The following is a 19,125-nucleotide window of genomic DNA, read 5'->3' as shown; positions in this document are numbered from 1 at the left end:
TCTGGCAATCTGTGACTGGTTCATTTATCTTTTCAGCCTGTGGGTAGGGCTCACTGTGCCTCAGAAGTGTGTGGCCTAAAGAGAGAATATTTAAGTGCCGTTATAAAGGCAAGGGCAGAGTCCACATCCAGGCATGAAAATAGACCAGGGTCAATGAACTTTTTTCTGTGAAGAGCCAGACAGTAAATACGTTAGGCTTTGCAGGCCGGGCGCTCTCTGTTACAGCGACTTAGTTGGGCCACTGTAGCAGGACGGTCACCACAGACAGTACATAAGCTGCAGAGTGTGGTTCCAGTACAACTTTATTTACAGACATTGAAGTTTGAATTTCATATCATTTTCACACGGCTTTTGAGTTTTTTCAACCATTTAAAAATATAAAAACTCTTATTAGCTCACACACCATACAAAACCCAGCAGTGGGGCTGGTTTGGGCCAGATGACCAGTTTCCCGACCTGATAGATTCTCATAAGAAACATCACTGATGCTATAGCAGGAGAGTTTAGAAATTCTTTAACTTGGGGCTACATCCTGTGGATAATGAAGTCTTCCTGGATCCCTGGGGAGGAGGGCCGCCTCCCTACAGAGTTCTCTTAAAAGTCTGGATGAAGCCTACTAACTGTGATATGGAAAAACGCTTGCACTGGATTAAAAGAATTGGTGGAAAGCAGCTCAGTTTCAGTATTTTGGTTATTACCTGTATTTTTTTCATACTATAAATGGTAACTATCTTAGTTTGGCTCAAAGCATATTCATTGAATGGGCAGGTTAATATTCATTGACAGTTTAATGCATCCTAGGCATTGCGTAGACTGAGAAATGCAACCCTCACGTTCTTGGTACAGACACAGCCTACCAGAAATTGGACCCGGTTCTACTAAACGCTGAACATGCAAATTCTTTGGCTACTCTCTTGGTACTTCTGGAAGGAGATCGTCATGGTAGAGTCCAAGAGGGGAGAGGAAATGGTCTAAGGAAAACAGAAATTAAAAGCCGGAATTTGAATCATTACCTAATTCCCTACATTGATAAAATCTTGACCAAAGGGCAGCCCTCCTCTGTCTGGAGAGTTGTCTTGCTCTCTTCCTGAGGAACCACCGAAGGAGACACCTCACCAGCCACATCAGACAAATCAACCTTGGCAGGCAAGTGAAATGGCAGATGATGCCAGAGTGCCCCCATAGTCTACATTTACATGGCACTTTTTCATCTTTTCAAAGCAGTTTTTGCTGCAGCTGACGTTGGCCACGAGGACGCCGGTAAAGAGAACGGGTCTGGGAAGACTGCTGGGTGTTCTCGCATCATGGCCTGTGCCAAGCCCTGACTCTGAGCCTGAAAAGTTTTGGTGCTGTTTTCCCCCATCATGCCAAAGAAGTCCATGGCTGCATCTCAGGCCCCCCACCCCCAAGCCACAAGAAACTCCCTAAGTTCTGGTCAAGACGTGCAATTTTGTCTGCCATGTCTTGCGGCACTCTCCTTAGCTTCTCTTAGTGGCATTTCAGGGGAGTGGGGGAGGCTGATAGGACAGGTGCCTTGGAGAACAGAAGTTGAGAGTTCAGTTGCACTGGCCAGCCTCGTCTCCCTTCCTCTTGAGCTCTCACCTCCTTCCCTTCTGCAGCTGTAGTTCTTGTACCGCTTTACCTTGTCTCCCAGGAAAATACTGTGAAGCTGCTTTCCCCATCCACACTGTAGAAAAGGCTCAGACCTGTGCAGTAGGAAGGTTGGCTTTTCTGGTCAGGCTGCAGCGAGCCTTTCCTTCCTCTCGTGGGGCTTGAGAGAGGAAAGCTAAAGTAGCTGCCACATCAAGCCTCTTCATCAGGCTTATATGCTATTGGACAGGAAATCCCAAGTGGTAAAGATACACAGACCTGCCCTGAGGCCTTCCAGTCTACGTCAGCGTGGTTACTGTCCCAGAAACATAGAGGGCATGGAACTGTGGCCTGAGAGGACCATCCTTCTGTGAGCCAGGACATGGAGCCCGGCAGGGAGACTTCCAGGCACCCTATGGCACTGGCATACATAAGGTGAGAGTCATTGGCCCCAAAGTTAGGGGTGTGTGTATGCACATGTGTGTCTGTGCACAAACATGCACACAGGGTGAAGGAGCACTGTAGCTGGACATAACTTGGTGCTGAATTCCCCTCACCTCCACTGCTCCCTTGCTTGGCCATACTTTGCTTTTGGTGGGGTCTAGCCAGAAAGGCCCAGCTCAGTCCTGGGCATCCTCAGCACAGTGGGATAACTCACAGTCCGCTTTAAAGAGAGGGTGCTGGGGGCCCCTCATGCATACAGTGAGACAAAGAGTTGAATCCTCTGGTATCACAGAATGGCCTGAAGTAGCTATTTAATCTGCTTTTAGCGGAGGTTAAAAAAAATCATCTGGGAAATTCTGACAATAACGGGTAGATTAAAAACTGGGGCTCTTATTCCCTGTACACTGGGGACTAGCCAAGCCTTCTGGGCGGATGGGTGGGGGAAGGCTGTCTTACTGGAGGTATTTTGGGTCTGCTTTAAGCTTAGCCCCATGCTAAGAACTGTCTCCTTCAAACCACCCTCAAGTCTGGGGCCTGTGGTTCTGCATTGTCACCCATGTCTTCTCCATGCCTGCGCTGGTGAGACATGCCGGGCTATGCCCACAACACCTGACCAGTGTCTCACTGCTGGATCCCAGGCTGGGAAAAAACAAGATAAAAACCTGAATACACAATACACAGCCTTGCACTGCTGTGGTTCCTGCCTCTGTGTGTGCACCCCAGGCCGACTGCTGGCAGTTCTCAAGACACATGGAACAGAAAGTATCCTTCCCCTAATTTAACATGGAAGTAGAACTGCTTTCCTGTGGGGGGGGGGGGGGTGTAAGTGTGTTTTAATTCCTATAAAATCCTGTAAGGAGGAGGGGACTCTGATCCTCCTCCAGGAGCCTGTGACCAAGCTACACGTGTCACAGCTCTGCATCTCCAGCACCTGTTATGAGGGCCTGAGGCAGGCCTTGCTCAGCCTGGGGCTACAGGGGAAACCGGCATGGGGGGAGGGGGGCAGTGTCGTGTCCATTACTGTTGCTCCTGCCTTCCTGCCTTGTCTGCTGCACTTGTCCTTCAGAAGCGCAGAATTAAGGTAGGAGAGATGTAGACAGACTTGTGACCTGGTCCAGGAACTTCAGGCTGGACGAGGGGACAAGTGCACTGATTTCCAGACTTACAATCAGCCCCATGCCCTGAAACCACCAGGCAGGCAGCACTTAGGACGGGCTTCGCTAGGCTCATAACCTTGGTGGCATTCCTGACCAGAGTGCATGACAGCTGATCTTTCATCTAGGAGGAGGAAATGTATGTGTGTGTGTGTGTGTGTGTGTGTGTGTGTTCCCTTACCATGGCCAACAACACAACCTCTCTGAGACTTGGGTCCCTTTGGCATCATTATCCATAACCGTTGATTGCCTCCCTAAAAGCAGCATCAAACCCAGAGTCATGCCAATTAAGAGAGAGTCAAGGACAAGAGCATACTTGTAAACACACCTGTTTCCATTTGTTTAATGCTTTGGACTTTCCAATGCCTGTTAACATAAATTCTCTGCTCTGACCCAACATCCCTAAGGCAGGTGGAGCAGTGAGCCATTTGCCTCTGGCCACACCGTTGTTAGGAGCCGAACAGACAGACTGCAGCTTTCCTGGGTCCTGGGTCAATGCACTTTTTGCTGCCTGAGACACTGGCTCTTATGTCAACCAGACACAGGGACAACAGAGCACTAACCCAGAAGCCTCCCTGCTCCCTAAGCCTGCAGAGGGCCCCCAGAAATGCTGAGACTGGGGCATCAGGACCAGGGATGTCCTCTGAAAGTCAAGACTGATAACAGAGGGAAGGGCAGCATGCCTAGAGGAGCCTACACTGTGATCCCCACGTCTTGATTTTTGTCAGGTGAAAAGGCCTTAGCAATGTTCTCAGAGGGTGCTCAGGGCCCACGCCCTAGAGCAAAGAAGCCTCAAGCCTCAGCTGGGAAGTGAGCCTCTGACCCCCCTCCTCTCCCCATTCCATTACACTCCAGCAGCCCAGGAGGAGGGGGAAGGTGAGGGCTGGCTGACTCAGCCTGCAAGTGCCTAGAGCTCTGGAGCTGAAAGGCCCCAGCGCTGTGAAGCTAATGATTATTATTAACTCTGAGCAGGCCTTGGTGCTGCAGCCAGCTGGCTCAGGGAGGATGCCTGGATCTCCCACAGTGAGGTTTGAAAAACAAGACCCAGAGCAGCCACGCACGGGGGCGGGGTGGAAGGGTGGGGTGTCAGGGACTGGGAGGGGCAGTCTGCCCTGGGGGCCGGTAAGGAGAGGAGGAACAGGCTGGCAAGGGACAGCAGCTTACCTTCGACGCAGCTCAACAGCCAAGGTGAGGCTGGAAGGCTTCCCCAGACACACAGCTCCTGCCATTCAACACCAACCCCAGCCCGGGTGGGGCTCCAGGGAAGAAGTGGTTACTGGGAAAGATTGGAGGGGGGGAGGGTCTGAACCCAGAACAGTAATCCTGTTACCATTTGGATTTGGTTACAAAAAACATCTACATTTCTAATGTCCTCAAGGTTGAGTCTGAAATATAATCATATTTGGAATCAAGTCTTAGTGAGCCTGATATGCAAATCTGTGCAAATGACATGCATTTTTTTAATTTGAGCACCCCGCTTTTTTTTTTAAGGCAAAACAGGCTGACTACTAGCATCTTTCCCTAGCCAGAGAACAAGGGCAAAAGGGCAGCCATTTGCTTCTTCCCCCCAAGGCCTCTGCCTCACTGCCGAGGTGCCCAGCTAACAACCCAGATGGGGAGATACAGACAGCTGGGGGGGCCAGAGGGCCTGCGGAGGAGGAAATGCACACGAGCAGGAGGTGCATGCAGCAGGCAGCCACCCAGCTCCCAGTGGGAGGAAGAGTGCCCTGGCACTGAGGTCTAATGGTTGTCCAGCTGCTGCCCCAGGACGTGAGGGCAGGTGGCGATGGAGGGAGAGACACAGGAGGGGGGCCGGAAGTACCCCCCAACAATCTGGCCGCCGGGGAAGAAGGGCTCCTCCTGGTGACCTACTCCCCATACTGCAGTCAGACAGGCTCCGCAGAAGACCACCTGTGCCCTCCTCTCGGCCCTGTGCCCCTGCCCTACAGGCCTCCTGGTCAGAGAGGTGCCAGCTGGGGCCCCTTCCTCCTGCAGAATATAAATGACTTCCCCCTTCCTCCGAGGGCTGGGAATAGACATCAGCTGGCACAGCCCCCGCAGAATGCCGGCTGTCAGCCCGCCCGGCAGCCTCCGCACCACCTGGGAGCAGGCAACACCTCAGGCAGGCTCAGGCTTTGGGGCCCTGGCTGCTTGGCTCGCGGAAGCTGGTGAACCTCACCCCGCCCTGTCACCCTGCTGGAGACAGTGAGACTCCCAGCACTGGCTGTGACGGGGGGAGAGGAGATGGAGTCCCCGAGCAAAGTGACCCTAGATAAGAATGTCCTTCATGCGGCGCCAGGAGCCATCTCTTCCGAGTCCAGACCACACTGGGTAGTCTCAGAGGGGAGAGAAGGCAAGGAGACAGGAATAATCACCCTCTGAAGAGCAGAGACCCCCCAGAGATTCACTCAGAGGACACCCCATGCCTGGATTGTTAAACCATACCAGTCTCCTTGCTTCTGAACCACTCAGAGAGGGAGGTCTTCAATCTTAGGAAGACCTGGGGCACCTAAATTACTGCCTTCTAGGAATACCTGCCCTGCTCCCGGGACCTGGGGCTCCAGCCCCTACACCCAGGCCTCCCAGAGCTTCCACTGAGCTGTCTACCTGCCTCAACACCAGCTTTCCTGGCGTGGCTGTCTTCAGTCCTTGCCATGATCTATGGAGGTCCCATCCCCACCCCCACCCCCGCCCCCCTACCCTGACCGAGCCAGACCACTATTAACCAGTCTGGCACCCAGCTCACCACTAAGGGCAGTCTGGGGCACTACCTTCAGTTTGGAACAAGGAGGGGGTTTCTGCAGGGAAGAGGGCCCAGCCCTTTTTTTGCCAGCTGGCGCCACACTCAGCCCCATCCTGGGCCGAAGAGCTGGCAAGAGACAGCAACTGAGAAGAGCTTAGCTGAGAAGGGGAACCAGGGAGACTTTGTTTTTCCTAGATCAGAAAAGCCCTATCCCATTTCCTAGCTCTCACTTTGTTCTAAAAGCTTTGGATTCCCTCCACAAAGCTATGTGCTAGGGCAAGTACCTGAGAACAAGGAAGGGCTAGGAGATGCTCAGGACTACTGTACCGCTCAGAATGCCTGGCAGGGAAAGGCGCTCGCTCATGTCCTGCAGCCCTCAAGCCCAGATTCTGAGGTGGGCTGAAGGACGTTCTTAACTGAGCTAAGAAGCCCAGCCAGGAGCCAGAGCCTTGCTGAAGCCAATGCCCTTCTGTTCCTACAAAAGCTTTAAAGTGACTTTAGTGCTTTTAATTGTCTTGGAGTTCAAGAGAGCCTATCTGGGACTCTTCTCTCCACAGTGCCTGACCCCCTGTGCCCTAGTCCAGGAGCCCAATTGGCAGATTCCTGGAAGGCCACGAGAGCAGACCTGTCCCTGCAGAGGGAATGACGTCCTGAGTCGGCTTAGTGGTCCAGCCCATAGTCCAGAGCGGGGAGTGTGTTCTGTGGCATCAACCTGATAGACACTGAATGTTGGAGATTGTTTAGAAACGCATCCATGACACAGATGCAGAAACTGGTCCCGAGACACGTGACTTGCCTAAGGTTGCCCAGTAGATCCTACAGGAACCATAACCCAGGGTCTCTCTCCACACTGCTTTCCTGAAGACCCCAAAAACCACTGCTGTCACTCATAAGTTACCAGAACCCAATTCTCCATCGGGTACACAGGCAAGAAATGACTGCGAACACCATCACCACCACCATCCAACACTTCCGTCTCCCATCAAGAGTGGAGGCTTCAGGATCAAGCACCCCACCCCCATCACCTTCCAATGCACCCAGTATACTTCCCCATTTCAGCCCACTGAGTAGTCATCAGAAATAGCAATTTGGGTTTCTGCAGCCCTTGGCCCAGCTAAGAAGTGCAAAAACCCTACCACTTCTGAAATGGATCCCCTGAAGGTCACCAAAGGGAACATTTAAGTCCGAGGCAAGTGTCCCACCTACATTCAGAGTTCGCAGGAACTCACATTTCCATTTTCTTCTTTGGCAAGTAGGAGCTGGAGATCTGGTGCATGATCACCAGGGCCGGATAGAGGGGCAGTGCCAGGCACAGGTACCAGGCTGTGCCTTTGATCTGGGCCTGGAACCACACCGAGTACATGCCCAGGAGCACCGTTACTGTAGCCATCAGGTAGACCACCAGTCCACAAGTCAGATGGTAGAGCTTGAGGCGAGCCACCCTTGAGACCCTGGCTGCTCGAGGACACAGGAGACAGAACCCACACAGTGCCTGACCACTAGTGGCGAGCAGTGTCAGAGCCCCGACCCAGCTGTGCCAGGACACCAGGTGGGGCAGCTCACTGCGGGTCCTGCTGAAGACGATGAAGCCCAGGCCCAGGGCTGCAGAGAGGATGGCTAGGGTCTGCCCTGCCCAGTGGAGTCGGATCCGGGCCTTTCGGGAGCAGAAGAAGAACAGGGAGTGTTCAGGCGAGAAGAGCAGGATGGCCTCAGCCATGCAGAGGCAGAACTGTGAACACAGGAGAGGGCCAGTGAGCCTCAGGCCCAGCGTGGAGGCCTAAGAAAAAGGAGGTGCTCTCACACATCTAAACAGGGACGACAAAGGGTGGAGGCTAAAGATCTCCCACCAGGACCTCCTGCCTCACAAGTCAGCACTTCCGGGCACAAGTGAGAATCAACACCTGAGTGGAAGTCTTATCATTCAGACTGACCTCCATGCCTACTTCCTCCACAGGCAATGATGACTCCCCATTTCTTGCCCAATGTTAAGCAAATCTTTAGCAAATGTTAAACTGCCTCCTGAACTTTGCCGGGGGGGGGGGGGGGGAGCTGGGGGGTGCCTGGACAGCACCACTTCTACTTCCTCCTTTCAGACTCTAGGGGAGAAAGACACATCTTCCATACCCTCCCAACCCCCCTCAACCACCTGACACTAACTACAGCCCAGCCTTCCATGTCTCCCAATTAGGTTGCAGGGGAAGATGGGGCCCTTGCTCTTTCCCCCACCTCTCTGAGCCTTAGAAGGGCTGAACCTGCGAAGGCTGGATGCTTCCCTAGGGGGCATTTCCAAACAAATCAGCTGCAGAAAAGAAGCCCAAACTCACCGCCAAGGCCATGAATACAGGGTGCCAGGAGAAAAGACCTAAGAATCAAAGAGAACAGACTGACGGCTGGGCACCATGTTTCTGCCCCTGTGGCTGGCTGGAGCCCAAAGAATCCGGCTACAGGGGACAGGCCAGTGTACCATTCCCAGCCCGAATCAGGAACTCCGTGCAAAGCGGAGCAGCCAATGGGCCTTAAGGTGAGCAACCAAGGGGACAAACCCGTCTGGCCTGGGTTCCCCATCCGGCAGCTCGCAGCTGTCAGCCCAGTCCTAGAATGGACCTTGGCCTCCTTTACTTGTATCCTCCACGCGGGGCTCCGCTTCTGATGAACTGGTGAGTTCAACTGAGTGTCTGCCTTCCCACTCCCGCGCCCAAAGCCCCACCCTTCCAGGACCCACCTCCCGGGGCCCGCCCCACCTCGCCGTTACTACCCCTCCACAGCTCGCCCCTCCACTGAGGCGGGGGAGGGTCCCCACTCCAGATCTCGGAGCGCTCCCAGCGACGCTCCCCCAGCATATCCCGGCTCCGCCCCCCCTTCCCTGGCCCCGCCCCGCCTTGCACACTCACTGGTTCCTGGCCGGGACAACACAGTCATAAAGATGGTGAAGCCTAAAGCCACCAGGTGCGCCAAGATCCCACTTCCTGTCCGCAGGCAGAGGGTCAGTCTCGGCTCCCTCGCCGGAGCGGGAACCAGACCTACCGCCAGGGGCTGCATGGCCGGGCCGGGCCGGCGCACACTCCCAGCTGCTGGAGCGCGCCTTCCGGGTTTGCGATCGTGGAGGCGGCCGCAGCGGCGGGAGAGGCCCCTCCCCCGGCCGCCGCCGGCAGTACGGCGGCCTTGCCCACAGCGCCCCCTGGGGGCTGGGGGGAAAGCGCGTCGGCCCTGGAGAGCCCCGGGGGCAGAAGCGGAGTAGACAGCGGGGCGGCCAGCCTGGTTTCTTCGGTCAACCTCATTTGTAATCTTTATGGCCACAAGGGCTTACGTCTCAAGTAGCCTGTGGAAATTACACTTATGGCAACGGATTTCCCCCAAACCCCAATCACAAACTCCGTGCACTGAACCAAGAGTGTGAAACCAGCGCTTGGAACCGCCTTCCAGAAACACTGGATTTCTCGGCCTGCCCACACCCTCCTGCCATCCCTTCTTCCGTCTTGTTAAGGGAGTTAAGAGTCCTCCCTGCCTAAAAGCAAGGACACTGGAAGGTAAGGACCAGGCCAAAAACTAGTGCCCGTGCCTGGTGAGTTCAGGTTTGAGGACCCAAGTTGGGAGAGGCAAGTGTCACCCCTATCGGCACAACAGCCTCCAGTGGGATAAATGGAAGAACCAGGGCACTGCTAGCCCTTCCCACCTCCACACCATCTGCTTGGCCCTGGGGGGCCAGGTGACCCTGAGGGACCAGGACCTCCCACACTCCTGCTGCCTCCCACACCAGAAGTTTTCTAAGCGATCCTACCTTTCCCCTTTCTGCCTCCAAAGAGGTGTGGTTCAGCTTAAGGAGGCCTATCTGGAGCAAACCCACAGGCCAGGGACAGGGGCCAAAACAGGCTGTCCCACAGAAATCCCGGACATCCTGAGAGCAGTTACCAACTCACATCGAGCTCCCCCCATAGTTGAGAAAATAAGGCTGCTAGGGCGAGGCGGCAAGGGCAGGAACAGCTGAAGAGACTGAGTTCAGAGACAGGATGGAGGCCCAGCGTTGCTGGAAGACTGGAAAAGGGCCCGGGCGAACTCCCACAGACCCTCAGGGCAAAGACCTGAGAGGAGAGCCAGAGGACTGGCTCCCTTGCCCCGGTCAAGTTTCCCTTCCCAACGGGACCGGAGTCATCTCTGGGATAAAGATTCTGGCGAGCCTTGCTCACTCAGAGCCATATGCCTCATCATCCTCTCTGGAGAGAAGACTCCACCATGACACAAACCCCAGCCATTCCCACACCATTTAAAAGGACAAAAATACATGAGCAAGCGCCAGGAGCTGGAGTCTGGCTGCCTATCATCTCTGCCTCCTGGGGTGCGGATGGGGACAGCACGGACACTCATTTTATTCCATCTTTTTCCTTCCTTTTCTATGTTTCTGTTTTTACATTTTCTTAGCAGCAACAGAACAGGGAGACAGTCTTGAGGTATTTTAAAGAGTTTTTTTTCTTAAAAAAAATAATATAAAGTTATAAAAAGCGGCCGCAGCCTGGGGCCCGGATCTGGAGGGGAGGAGGTGCTGACGGCTCCGTCGCAGTGGGCAGGCACTTTCTTGTTAATGGGCTTTAGACTGCAGGAAGACAAGAGGCAAGAGACACGGTCAGGCTAGGGGCACCCAGTGAACTGTGTGCACCATTAGAGCTAAAGCTTGCTTTCCTCCTGGCTGGGCTGGTGACGAACGCTGGACGAGGGGAAAGATGAATGCCAGCCGAGCGGGGACAGCCTGAGAACACCCGTGCGCGCGCGCGCACGCGCACACGTGAGGGCACTGTCCGACTCACTACTCTCGTATGGGTGCCAGAGGAGTGCGTATGCATCTGGCCCGTGCCTACAGCGGAAAAGCAGCCCCCTTCTCACCGCCGGTAAGTCCCTCCTGGCCGAGATCCTCTGGACAGCCCAGAGTGTGCTACTCCAGGGCTCCTGTCAGAAGAGGCACAGAAACCTGGCCGCTGGCTTTCCCAGAAACCCTGGAGGACTTGCCTGGCACCTGAAATTCTGGAAGTGGGCACCTATGCATACATGGACCTCGCGTGGTGTCCCTGCCCTTCCAGGCCCTGATGCCCAGAGGCAGAACCCATGAACAAGACCAGCCCGCCCACCCCGCCGCCCAGCATATCAGGCCACGGCTCAGCGACCCAAGCTCAACCCCGCTGCCCAAACCTTTCCCCATCAGAGTTCATGAAGTCCAACTTCCTTTCCTTCAGGGGACAGAGGTAGCTCCAGTTCCTGGTGTGAGGGGTCAGAAAGTGGCCCTTTCATTGAAACAGAAGCAAATGTGGGGGCAGGGGAGAGGTAGCATCTCCTCAGCTCAAGGGAGAGCTAGCGGAAGGCCCATCAAGCAAAAGCTGGGTCACCTTTCAAAGAGCTGACCCACCTCTCCCTAGAAAAGACAGCCCAAGAACTCTCTCAACTTCCCCTTTCAGAATCCCTTCCCCGCCCAAACGTTTACTTAGCACCTTCTCTGTGCCAGGTGCCCACTGTGCGTTCTACCCTCGTCCATCCTGATCTCTCCCTGCCCGTGCTCTTCAGGGAGCTGGGCTGGTACCTTCAGTGCAGAACATTTCTCCTCAAAGGCCATGGCAGGCCCCGGCTTCTTGCGGCGCACGGAGCAGGCCGCATCGGCAGGGCCACCGGCCTGGCAGTGCTTGGCCTTCACCGGCCGGCAGTAAGTAGCCAGGTTTTTCCGCTTCTTGGCTACCTCCTCCTCGGAGAGGCAGTTGGTGGACAGGGCCTTGGCTGGGTGTCCAGCTGCTCCCCGGTTGTCCAGCTGAGAAGCCTTGACGGGTGTGGGGGGCTGATGAGGGGAGCCCCGACAGTCCAGAGGCCCTGCCCGCTTCACTCTTGGCCCCACCGTCCCATTAAGCCCCAGGCCCAGGGCTGTTTTAGTCTTGGCCGAGAGGCCCCGGCAGCCAGAGGGTTTGCCTTTTCCAGAGGGCTCCAGGATGCAGGTCCGTTTGAAAGTGGTAGGGCCCGGGGATAACTTTCGCTTTCGAGAAGGGGCCTCCACCTCAACCCCGTCCTTGCCTTTGGACGACTTGCTGGCCTTCGAAGGCGGGAGTCTGCTGAAGGATGGGGATGGCGTGTTGGCAGGCAGGGGTGAGGTGATGGCCTGGCTCCCGCCCATGCACTCCGCCTGGCTGCAGGCCGCTGCCACGCTGGGAGAACCTGCAGGGTAGCTGGGGACAAGGCTGTCCTTGGCGGGGGGCGTGGAGGCTGGGCAGGCGGGTCGGGGGGGTGGGCCTGGAAGGCGCGGGCAGCTGCCCGTAGAGGATGGGCTCAGGGGAGCAGAGAGCGGGGAGCTGACAAGGTGGGATGGAGGCTCAGCCGCCGGTGGGATCTTCCTGCAGTAAAAAGAGAGCTCGGCTGTGACGCTAGGCAAACAGGAGGACCTCCCCACCAACCTCCACCCAGCTCTCTGCCCCACCTAGAAATGGCCCACAGAGCCCTGGCCTTGCTGCCATCTGCTGGGAGACACTGGAACTGACGCTTAGGAAGAGAGCACACGGGTAGGCAGGAATGAACGAGTATCTAGACCCATTCAGAACCTCATTTCAAACTTCAGTTTCGGCATCTCCTATCCCTAGTTACCCAAAAGGTACTGGAAGTGACGGATAAGAGCCGGGCTTCACTCCCACACCACCCACTCTGGCCCTGCCTCGGCCCAGCCTCAGGCTGTCAAGTTCCCCCACGTCCTCTTCATTCTATCTGGGGTCTTGCCAAACAGCCGAACCGCATCTATGGGTAGGTGAGAAGAATGAGAGCTTCTGAAGCCCATGGATGTCCGGGGCCCGGGGTCTAAAAAGGGCAGTTCCAGGCCCAAAAGACTCACTTCCACATGTGTGAGCTGAGGTGCCGTTCCAGCATGGAGCTCAGTGCTGAGCAGAACCGGTCCAGCCGGCGGCTAAACACGTAGCATCCTGGACTCACCAGCCGGCTCCCAAAGGTGCAGAACTAGAGGCAGAAGGAAGGGCCAAGGTTAGTGGGGCCTGGGACGCAGGAGGGCTCCTGCGCAAAGGATCTGTGGGCCAGGAGGGCTGGGCCACCCCCCACCCCAGGTCCCTGCCCCAGGTCCTTACCGCCTGTGGCCGCGGGGGCCGGGTTGCATAATGGCAGTCAGGGGGGAGGTGGAGGTCCTCAGATGTCCCTTCCTCCTCACTCTCCTCGCTGGAGGCCTGGGCCCCACCCCGGGGCAGGGGAAAGGGGAACAGGCCTGGGTCCCCATCACCACCACAGGGGCCTTCATCATCCAACTCACTCTCAGAGGAGGCCCGGGACCTGGAAGGGCCAAAGGGGATGTGAGGGCAAGGAGACCAGAGTGGGTCAGGGTGGGGGTGTCCCTGAACCCGCCAAGCTCCAGAAAGCCAGGGCAGACCCCCTGCTGAGCAAGGAGACAAAGAGGAAGGAGGACAGCAAGGGAGGAACAACAGAGCTCACAGAGGTAAGAGCCAGAAAGGTCAGGGGCCACAGCTCCCAAGGGATCCTCTCCCCAGCCCCTTCATTTCCCAGGCCCTGCCTCCTTGGGGGGAAATCTGCTCCAGATTCGCCACCTCCAGAAAATCTTCTGAGTTTAACTGCACCCAGCTCTGGTCAGCCCAGTCAATTCCCTCAACCCCCTTCTTGCATCACATATTCCTGTGAGCCTGCCTGTGAGCTGAGCCTGTTTCGGGTCTGCCCCTTGTGTTACAGGCAGACCTGCGTGTGTGTCTCCTTCAGCAAGGTGGGCTCTCCCCGGGCTCCAGCGCAGCCTCTGCACACGAAGGGGCCAGTGAATGAATACACAGTAGGACTGCCTCACGCAGGACCCTGACCCTTTCAGTTCCCCCGGGACAAGTTTTGGCCTGTGAGAAGCAGCTGGGCCAAGGTTTTTATCCCAGGCAGTGGAACCAGCACCCTAGAGAGAGGCTGAGGCACAGCGGTGTTGCGCTGCGGTAGGAGCACGGAGTCACCTACTTCCGCACCACTGCCGGGGGCCCCAGCTATCCCCCCAACTCGGGGCGGAGTGAGACTCCCTGGACCTGTCTCCCGGGGTCCCTGATGGCTTGGAACCAGGTGCCCCCCAGGTGGGGGACTGGACCCTGGACGTACCTGGGCAGTGCACAGTACGGGTAGGTCTGCTTGGCGCGAGCAGAGAAGGTGCTGCTGGGGGCGGCCGCTGCCACAACCTGGACTGAAGAGGGGGGCTCCTGGGAGGGGCGCTCAAGAGTGGGCTCCTTGCGCCCTGGGCTCTTCTCTTTGGGAGACTCCCCTTTGCGGGAATTGGCCTTCAGCTCTGCCACTAGCACGTCAAAGTCCTTGGCTCGGCCCTGGACCTCCCGGCGCTGGTGCACCGAGTGGATCTAGAATAGAGCAGGGTGAGGGGCGGGGAGGGGGTGTGAGCTGAGCAGGAGTGAGGGGCAGCAGTGTGCGCTAGCCTGGGCAAGCGGAGAGAGGGGGCGTGAGTGTGTTTGTAGGTGTATTTGTGTGTCTTTGTTTCACTCCCCCCACAGGCTCAGAACCTTCCTTTGGAGTGGGGCACTCTGCCTACTGCTCCCAGCCCAGGCCCACTGGGGGCAGCCTCCTCTCGCCTTGCCTCACCTGGGCTTCACCCCCACCCCGAGCTGAATCTTGGATAACACTGCAGTTTCTCTCCTTGCCCAGGCCCCGTGTCTGTGCTGTCCTCCCTCACTGTGCGTGGGACTGAGATTACCTTGCAGGTCAGCAGGCGAGTGCAGATCTTTTTGGTCTCTGGGTTTATTACCCCACACTGCCTGTTGAGGTCGCACTCCTTCCCTGTGGGGAAAATCGTTCACGTGAACCCCAAGGCCATTTCCAGGAGGCCCAAGGGAAGGCCTGGGAAGAGCTGGGCCTACGACAGAAGAACCTCTGGCCTTCAAGTCCGGGGCTGCAGCCTTCCAGAGAAACTCCTCTGGGCATCAGAAACCCACTGCTGCAGAGGCACAAGAACCATCCCCGCCCCCATTCCCAGCCCAGGCACTCCTTTTGGCGATTCCAAGTCCAAAACAGGGCAACACAGATCACGGCACAAAGGTAGCCACAGGCTGGGACGCCAGGGAAACCAGCAGTGGGGGGTCTGGTGCCCTGGATCTAGGTGAGAGGAGAGATAAAGGTCAACAGCCCAGGGTGAGGAAGAATACCTTCACCTGCTTGGGCATAAGCTCCCTTAGCCTTGACCAGGAGACCTGGGCTGGAGAGAAGCTTCCTAGAAAGCAAGGAGTTCAAGTGTATGTCCACGTCAAGCAGTGACCAGGGGCTCTGGTACCCTGGCAACCAGGGACGGCCAGGCCCACTCCTTCCTGACCCCTCTCCTTCGGGCCCAAGGACCAAGCTGTCCAAAGGGGTCCCCCACTCTACCTTCCTGACCCCCAAGACCACATGACTACTCACGGGCCATCTTCCGGTGGGTTTTGGGGGGCAGCCTGGCCCCACCAGGCTCCTTTTCAGGGGGACTGCCTTCAGCCCGGTGACTGGGGCCCTCGCTGGGGGTCATCTCGATGCTCTCTCTCCCTGGAGGTTCTTTAGAAGGGGGTGCCGTTGGGATTTTTCCCGGGGAGTCCTTGGTGAGGCCAGCAGGCTGGCTGAGGAGAGCAGAGGGCGGGGCCAGCCTGATTCCATGTCCGTCGGGCTTCGGGAGACTGGACATCTTCTCCAAATTCACCACAGGTACGAAAAGGCTACACATGGAGAGAGGGTGTGAGCTGGGGGACGGGGGGCTGGGCCTGGGCCCTGGACTCTAGCCCAGAGCCACCTCCTTCCCAGCCCTGGAACTTGGGTGGGCTCCAGCAGGGGTGCAGGACGTGGCGAAAGGGCACCCCATATTCCCTGGATCACACAGAAGGGAGCTGCAGAGAGAGTGGCTGCCTCCTGCTGTGAGCAGGGCCCATTGCCCCACAGCTGTCTCCATTTGTGTTAACGCCTCCCTGGGCTAGGGTCAGGGTCAAGGCTGGTCTCAGGGAGTCTCCAGCCTCTCCTTACCAGAGGTTGTCCTTCTGTGTCTTCTCAGGAGGCGGGTGGCCACGGCTCCGGGACCCCTGGCCCTTCTCCCTGGAGGAGGTTTTGGTGGAACCTGGGGCCCTACAAGCTGGGCCCTGCCCATTCACTACATGGCATTTCTGAGAGCTGGCAGGGGCTGGAGGTGGGGGTGGGGCCCGGGCGTAAAGCTTGCTGAGGGGCCCATGTCTTCTTTCTGTCACCAGGAGGTGGAGAGAGTAATCGAGGTGAGTGGTATCAACTGCCTCCTTCCCCCACCTCCTGACCCTGCTCACAGACTCACGATACCAAAATCTGCAATTTCCCAAGCCTGAGATTCTAAATTTGCCATTTTTCCCACTTGAATCTGAGCCTTCCAGACTCAAAATTAGGACTTGGCTTCCTGAACCTCTTTGCTCTTCCCCTAATTTCACTAGATGCTAGAATTTTGCTCAAACAATCCTTCTGACCCGGCACAGTCCTCTGAAGCCGCCCCCAGGACCTGCCGATCCCCGAGGCCTCCCCCCCACGACCCACATGACCTCCTGACTGACCCTGTCCTCAGAGATCCACGTTCCACCTTCCCCTGTCCCCTCTTTCTCCTCCCTAGGGCTCCCCTCACCGCAGTGCTTCTGGAAAGCTTGAGGCTTCACCACTTGGCTGCAGTGGTTACACACAACCAAATAGAAGTCGTCGTGGGCAGGGCAGTGCCCGAAGATGGACATGTCTGCAATGACAGAAGCCCTTATCACTGGGGCTGGGGATCCCGGGGTTTCCCTGTAAGATCAGGCAGCACCCCGCCCCCCCCCAACTCAGAAGACACTTCCCCCTCCCCAGCTGACGTGACAGGCTTTATGCTGCCTGCTCTCAGCTTCTAGAGCTCAACCTAAGAACGCGGGCTGTCAGGTGAGTGAGCCCAATCACCTAAGATTAGGATCTCCCACAACGGGTCACAGGAGGCAGGGGAATGGGCTGACTCAGACCCAGCAAAGCGAGGATCCCCAACATACCCCCTGGGATATGTTGAAAGAGAGGAAGGTGGTCCTGTCTGCCCTAGGCCCCAGCCCTAACACATGCCAACTCGCACCTTCTTTAATGAGGGTCATGGCATCCAACTTCTTCGTGTTTTTGTTACTCTCCTCCACCTCAGCCCCTGGAGGAGAAACACAGTTTAGAAGGACCACCCCCGCCCCAGGAACCCCGTCTCCCACCCAACCAGCGCTAGCAGCCAAGGGGTAGGAAGCCTACACTCTCTAACAAGCTCCCGGTGCTCAGGACCCCTTGGAGAGCCTTTCAGTGGGTCATTCTCAAGTGCCCACTCTTCCTTCAGCTGCTACCTCTGGAATGAGCTGACCCCCTTAGGAAGGATCCTGCCACCTTTCTTATGGACTCTTCACTCCAAGGCACAATTTGGGGTTCCACTGCTGAGTAGCTGGGTGATTGTGAATACATATGATCTCTTTTCTGGGCCCGCTTCCCCATTTAAATGGGAAACAATCCTTAGCATGTTTTACTATAAATCTCCAAGTCCCTTCTTGAGATTTCTCAGATGGGTCCTTCCTGCCACTCTGTGCCACACCAAACAGATATCTCCCAGGTCCCCATCCCCATGAATGCGATTTTCTTCCACCTGGGTTACCGTGGTACTGACAAAGTTACACCCAGCTTCTCAGGTCCTGCATAGACAGGATGGTCACAGAGCAGAGAAACTGCTGTCTCGGGGGTCCTTTGGCATCTTCAAAGTCCCTTTGGTCATCTATGCAAGCGCCTCCCCTCTTTAGGAGGGCTTTGGGCAAGGGTTGCCCTTATACCTCAGTTTCTGGGTTGATGACAAAAACATCTTAGCTGTGCAAAGCAGCTTTCCCCCATCCCCCTACCTTACTCCTCTCCCCTCCCTCCTCTATGCCCCCTCCCTGTCCCTTGGAAAAAAAATCAATTCTGAGTCACCAAACCCGTCTGATTCCATTTCCGGTTCTCAAAGCACCCAGACCCTGACAATGGCCCCATCCTTGCCCACCCAGCATGGGGCAGTCCTAGGGTGGCCTGGGCTTCCACTCAGATGTGCTTCTAACGCCTACTAACAGATTTGCCCCTTTCTAGGATGAGAAGATCGCTGACAGTCTTACATAATCTCCAGATATGAGGGGTAGTGGGTTAGGCATGCAAGAGACAAGGGGCAGCTCCCACTCTTAAGTCCGTTAAAATGCACTGATGGGCAGAACTGAGCTGGGAGTGGGATGTCTGAGGAGAACAAGTGTCATCAGAGACCGCTCCATGCGGTCTCCTCCTCCACCTCTTCACTTGCAAACTTCTTCAGGGCTGTGATGCCTGCTGTCACCCCAAAGGCCACGAGGCCAGGTGCCCCCTGGGGCCCAGGAGACAAAGATCAGCAGAAGGGGCTGTCAGCCCGCTTACCAAAGGCACTCAGGGGCCTAGAGAAGGTGGGGGTCAGGGGAGAGAGCCAAGAGGCAGGGCAAGAGGCCCGGGAAAGGACTGAGGGTTGGAGGCACAGAGGGATGGATGGACGAAAGGAGGGAGGAAGGGAGGATGGATAGATGGATGGACCGACGAACTAATGCGGAGGGGGCGGGGGTCCAGTGGCACTGCAACCCGCAGGCAAACGCCGAAAAGGAGCAGGAGGTGTGGGGCAGAAGGCGAAGGAACAAGGGGGGTTGGGAGGGGGGCACAGAAGTGGGGTGCGTGGGAAACACGTGGAGAGGACTGTTGCGGACGGGGAAAGCCCTAGGCAGGTGCAGGAGGGGCGGAAGCTAGAGGACAGCAGACGAAGAGGAAGGTAAAAGCAAGCAGATGCTGGGGCAGGTACTGGGCACCGGCAGAGGCAGAGGTGGGCAGGGTGGGCTACGGGCGGTGGGCCGGCGCTAGGACCCGGAGGCGCGAAGGTGACGGAGCAGGCGGGCACTAGGACCCGGCGGGTCCTTTGTTTGGGGGGCCGGGGAGCCGGACGGCGGCTCCCGTCGGCGGCTCCCCTCTGCAGGCGGGGGCCCGGAGAGGGGGAGGGGAGACAGTGATGGGGTCCCCGGACTCTAGGGGAGCTTCACTCACCGTCGGCCGCGGGCAGGTCGGCCCGTTCCACCCACGAGCTCCAGCTCTGTCCCGCGAAGTCATCGAGACTCGGCACCCGCCGCTCCAGAGCGGCCATTGCTGCCGCCGCGCGTTCACGCACCGCCATCACCGCCGCGGACGCGCGCC

General features: G+C 56.9%; 2 protein-coding genes across 9 annotated transcripts; both read right to left on the bottom strand.

The window, feature by feature from the left end:
* Positions 1-146: 146 nt before the first annotated feature.
* On the bottom strand, positions 147-9,800 carry LOC113927144 (cytochrome b561 domain-containing protein 1). 6 transcript variants are annotated; one of them, XM_027602840.2, is made up of 3 exons: positions 9,710-9,800; positions 8,256-8,293; positions 147-7,660 (listed from the first exon to the last, which is right to left on the bottom strand). In XM_027602840.2, exons 2-3 carry the CDS (start codon positions 8,265-8,267, stop codon positions 7,157-7,159), a joined length of 516 nt encoding a protein of 171 aa, XP_027458641.1. In that variant the 5' UTR covers positions 8,268-8,293; positions 9,710-9,800; the 3' UTR covers positions 147-7,156. The 6 variants fall into 6 exon arrangements, with proteins under 6 accessions (XP_027458641.1, XP_027458614.1, XP_027458620.1 ...); XM_027602813.2 differs by lacking the exon at positions 9,710-9,800 and adding an exon at positions 8,823-9,013 and having other exon boundaries at positions 147-7,708; XM_027602819.2 differs by lacking the exon at positions 9,710-9,800 and adding an exon at positions 8,823-9,013.
* A 509-nt stretch (positions 9,801-10,309) lies between these two features.
* Positions 10,310-19,125, bottom strand: ATXN7L2 (ataxin 7 like 2). Of its 3 annotated transcripts, none has more exons than XM_027602786.1 (11): positions 18,979-19,125; positions 17,003-17,068; positions 16,538-16,642; positions 15,922-16,132; positions 15,334-15,620; positions 14,636-14,718; positions 14,035-14,285; positions 13,026-13,224; positions 12,779-12,900; positions 11,495-12,290; positions 10,310-10,519 (listed from the first exon to the last, which is right to left on the bottom strand). In XM_027602786.1, the coding sequence occupies exons 1-11, from the start codon at positions 19,103-19,105 to the stop codon at positions 10,505-10,507; spliced, it is 2,262 nt and encodes a 753-aa protein (XP_027458587.1). In that variant the 5' UTR covers positions 19,106-19,125; the 3' UTR covers positions 10,310-10,504. The 3 variants fall into 3 exon arrangements, with proteins under 3 accessions (XP_027458587.1, XP_027458570.1, XP_027458579.1); XM_027602778.1 differs by having other exon boundaries at positions 10,362-11,175; XM_027602769.2 differs by having other exon boundaries at positions 10,361-12,290.

The sequence above is a fragment of the Zalophus californianus genome, chromosome 4 (genome assembly GCF_009762305.2).
Source record: "Zalophus californianus isolate mZalCal1 chromosome 4, mZalCal1.pri.v2, whole genome shotgun sequence".
NCBI classification, from domain to species: Eukaryota; Metazoa; Chordata; class Mammalia; order Carnivora; family Otariidae; genus Zalophus; species Zalophus californianus.
The sequence above is the reverse complement of the archived record's forward strand: the minus strand, read 5'-3'. Positions and strand labels throughout refer to the sequence as shown.

Bases quoted from the DNA above. Each gene is read 5' to 3' on its own strand.
- LOC113927144 (XM_027602813.2), bottom strand. From the start codon at position 8,970: ATGCAGCCCCTGGCGGTAGGTCTGGTTCCCGCTCCGGCGAGGGAGCCG. The intron at 8,294-8,822 runs GTGAGTGTGCAA...TTTGATTCTTAG, and splicing joins GTTGTCCCGGCCAGGAACCA to GTCTTTTCTCCTGGCACCCT. The intron at 7,709-8,255 runs GTGAGTTTGGGC...CCTTTTTCTTAG, and splicing joins CTGTATTCATGGCCTTGGCG to GCCTCCACGCTGGGCCTGAG.
- ATXN7L2 (XM_027602769.2), bottom strand. From the start codon at position 19,105: ATGGCGGTGCGTGAACGCGCGGCGGCAGCAATGGCCGCTCTGGAGCGG. The intron at 13,225-14,034 runs GTACGTCCAGGG...TGGCCCTTCCAG, and splicing joins CCGTACTGTGCACTGCCCAG to GTCCCGGGCCTCCTCTGAGA. The intron at 12,291-12,778 runs GTGAGTCTTTTG...TTTTTACTGCAG, and splicing joins CTCAGCTCACACATGTGGAA to GAAGATCCCACCGGCGGCTG.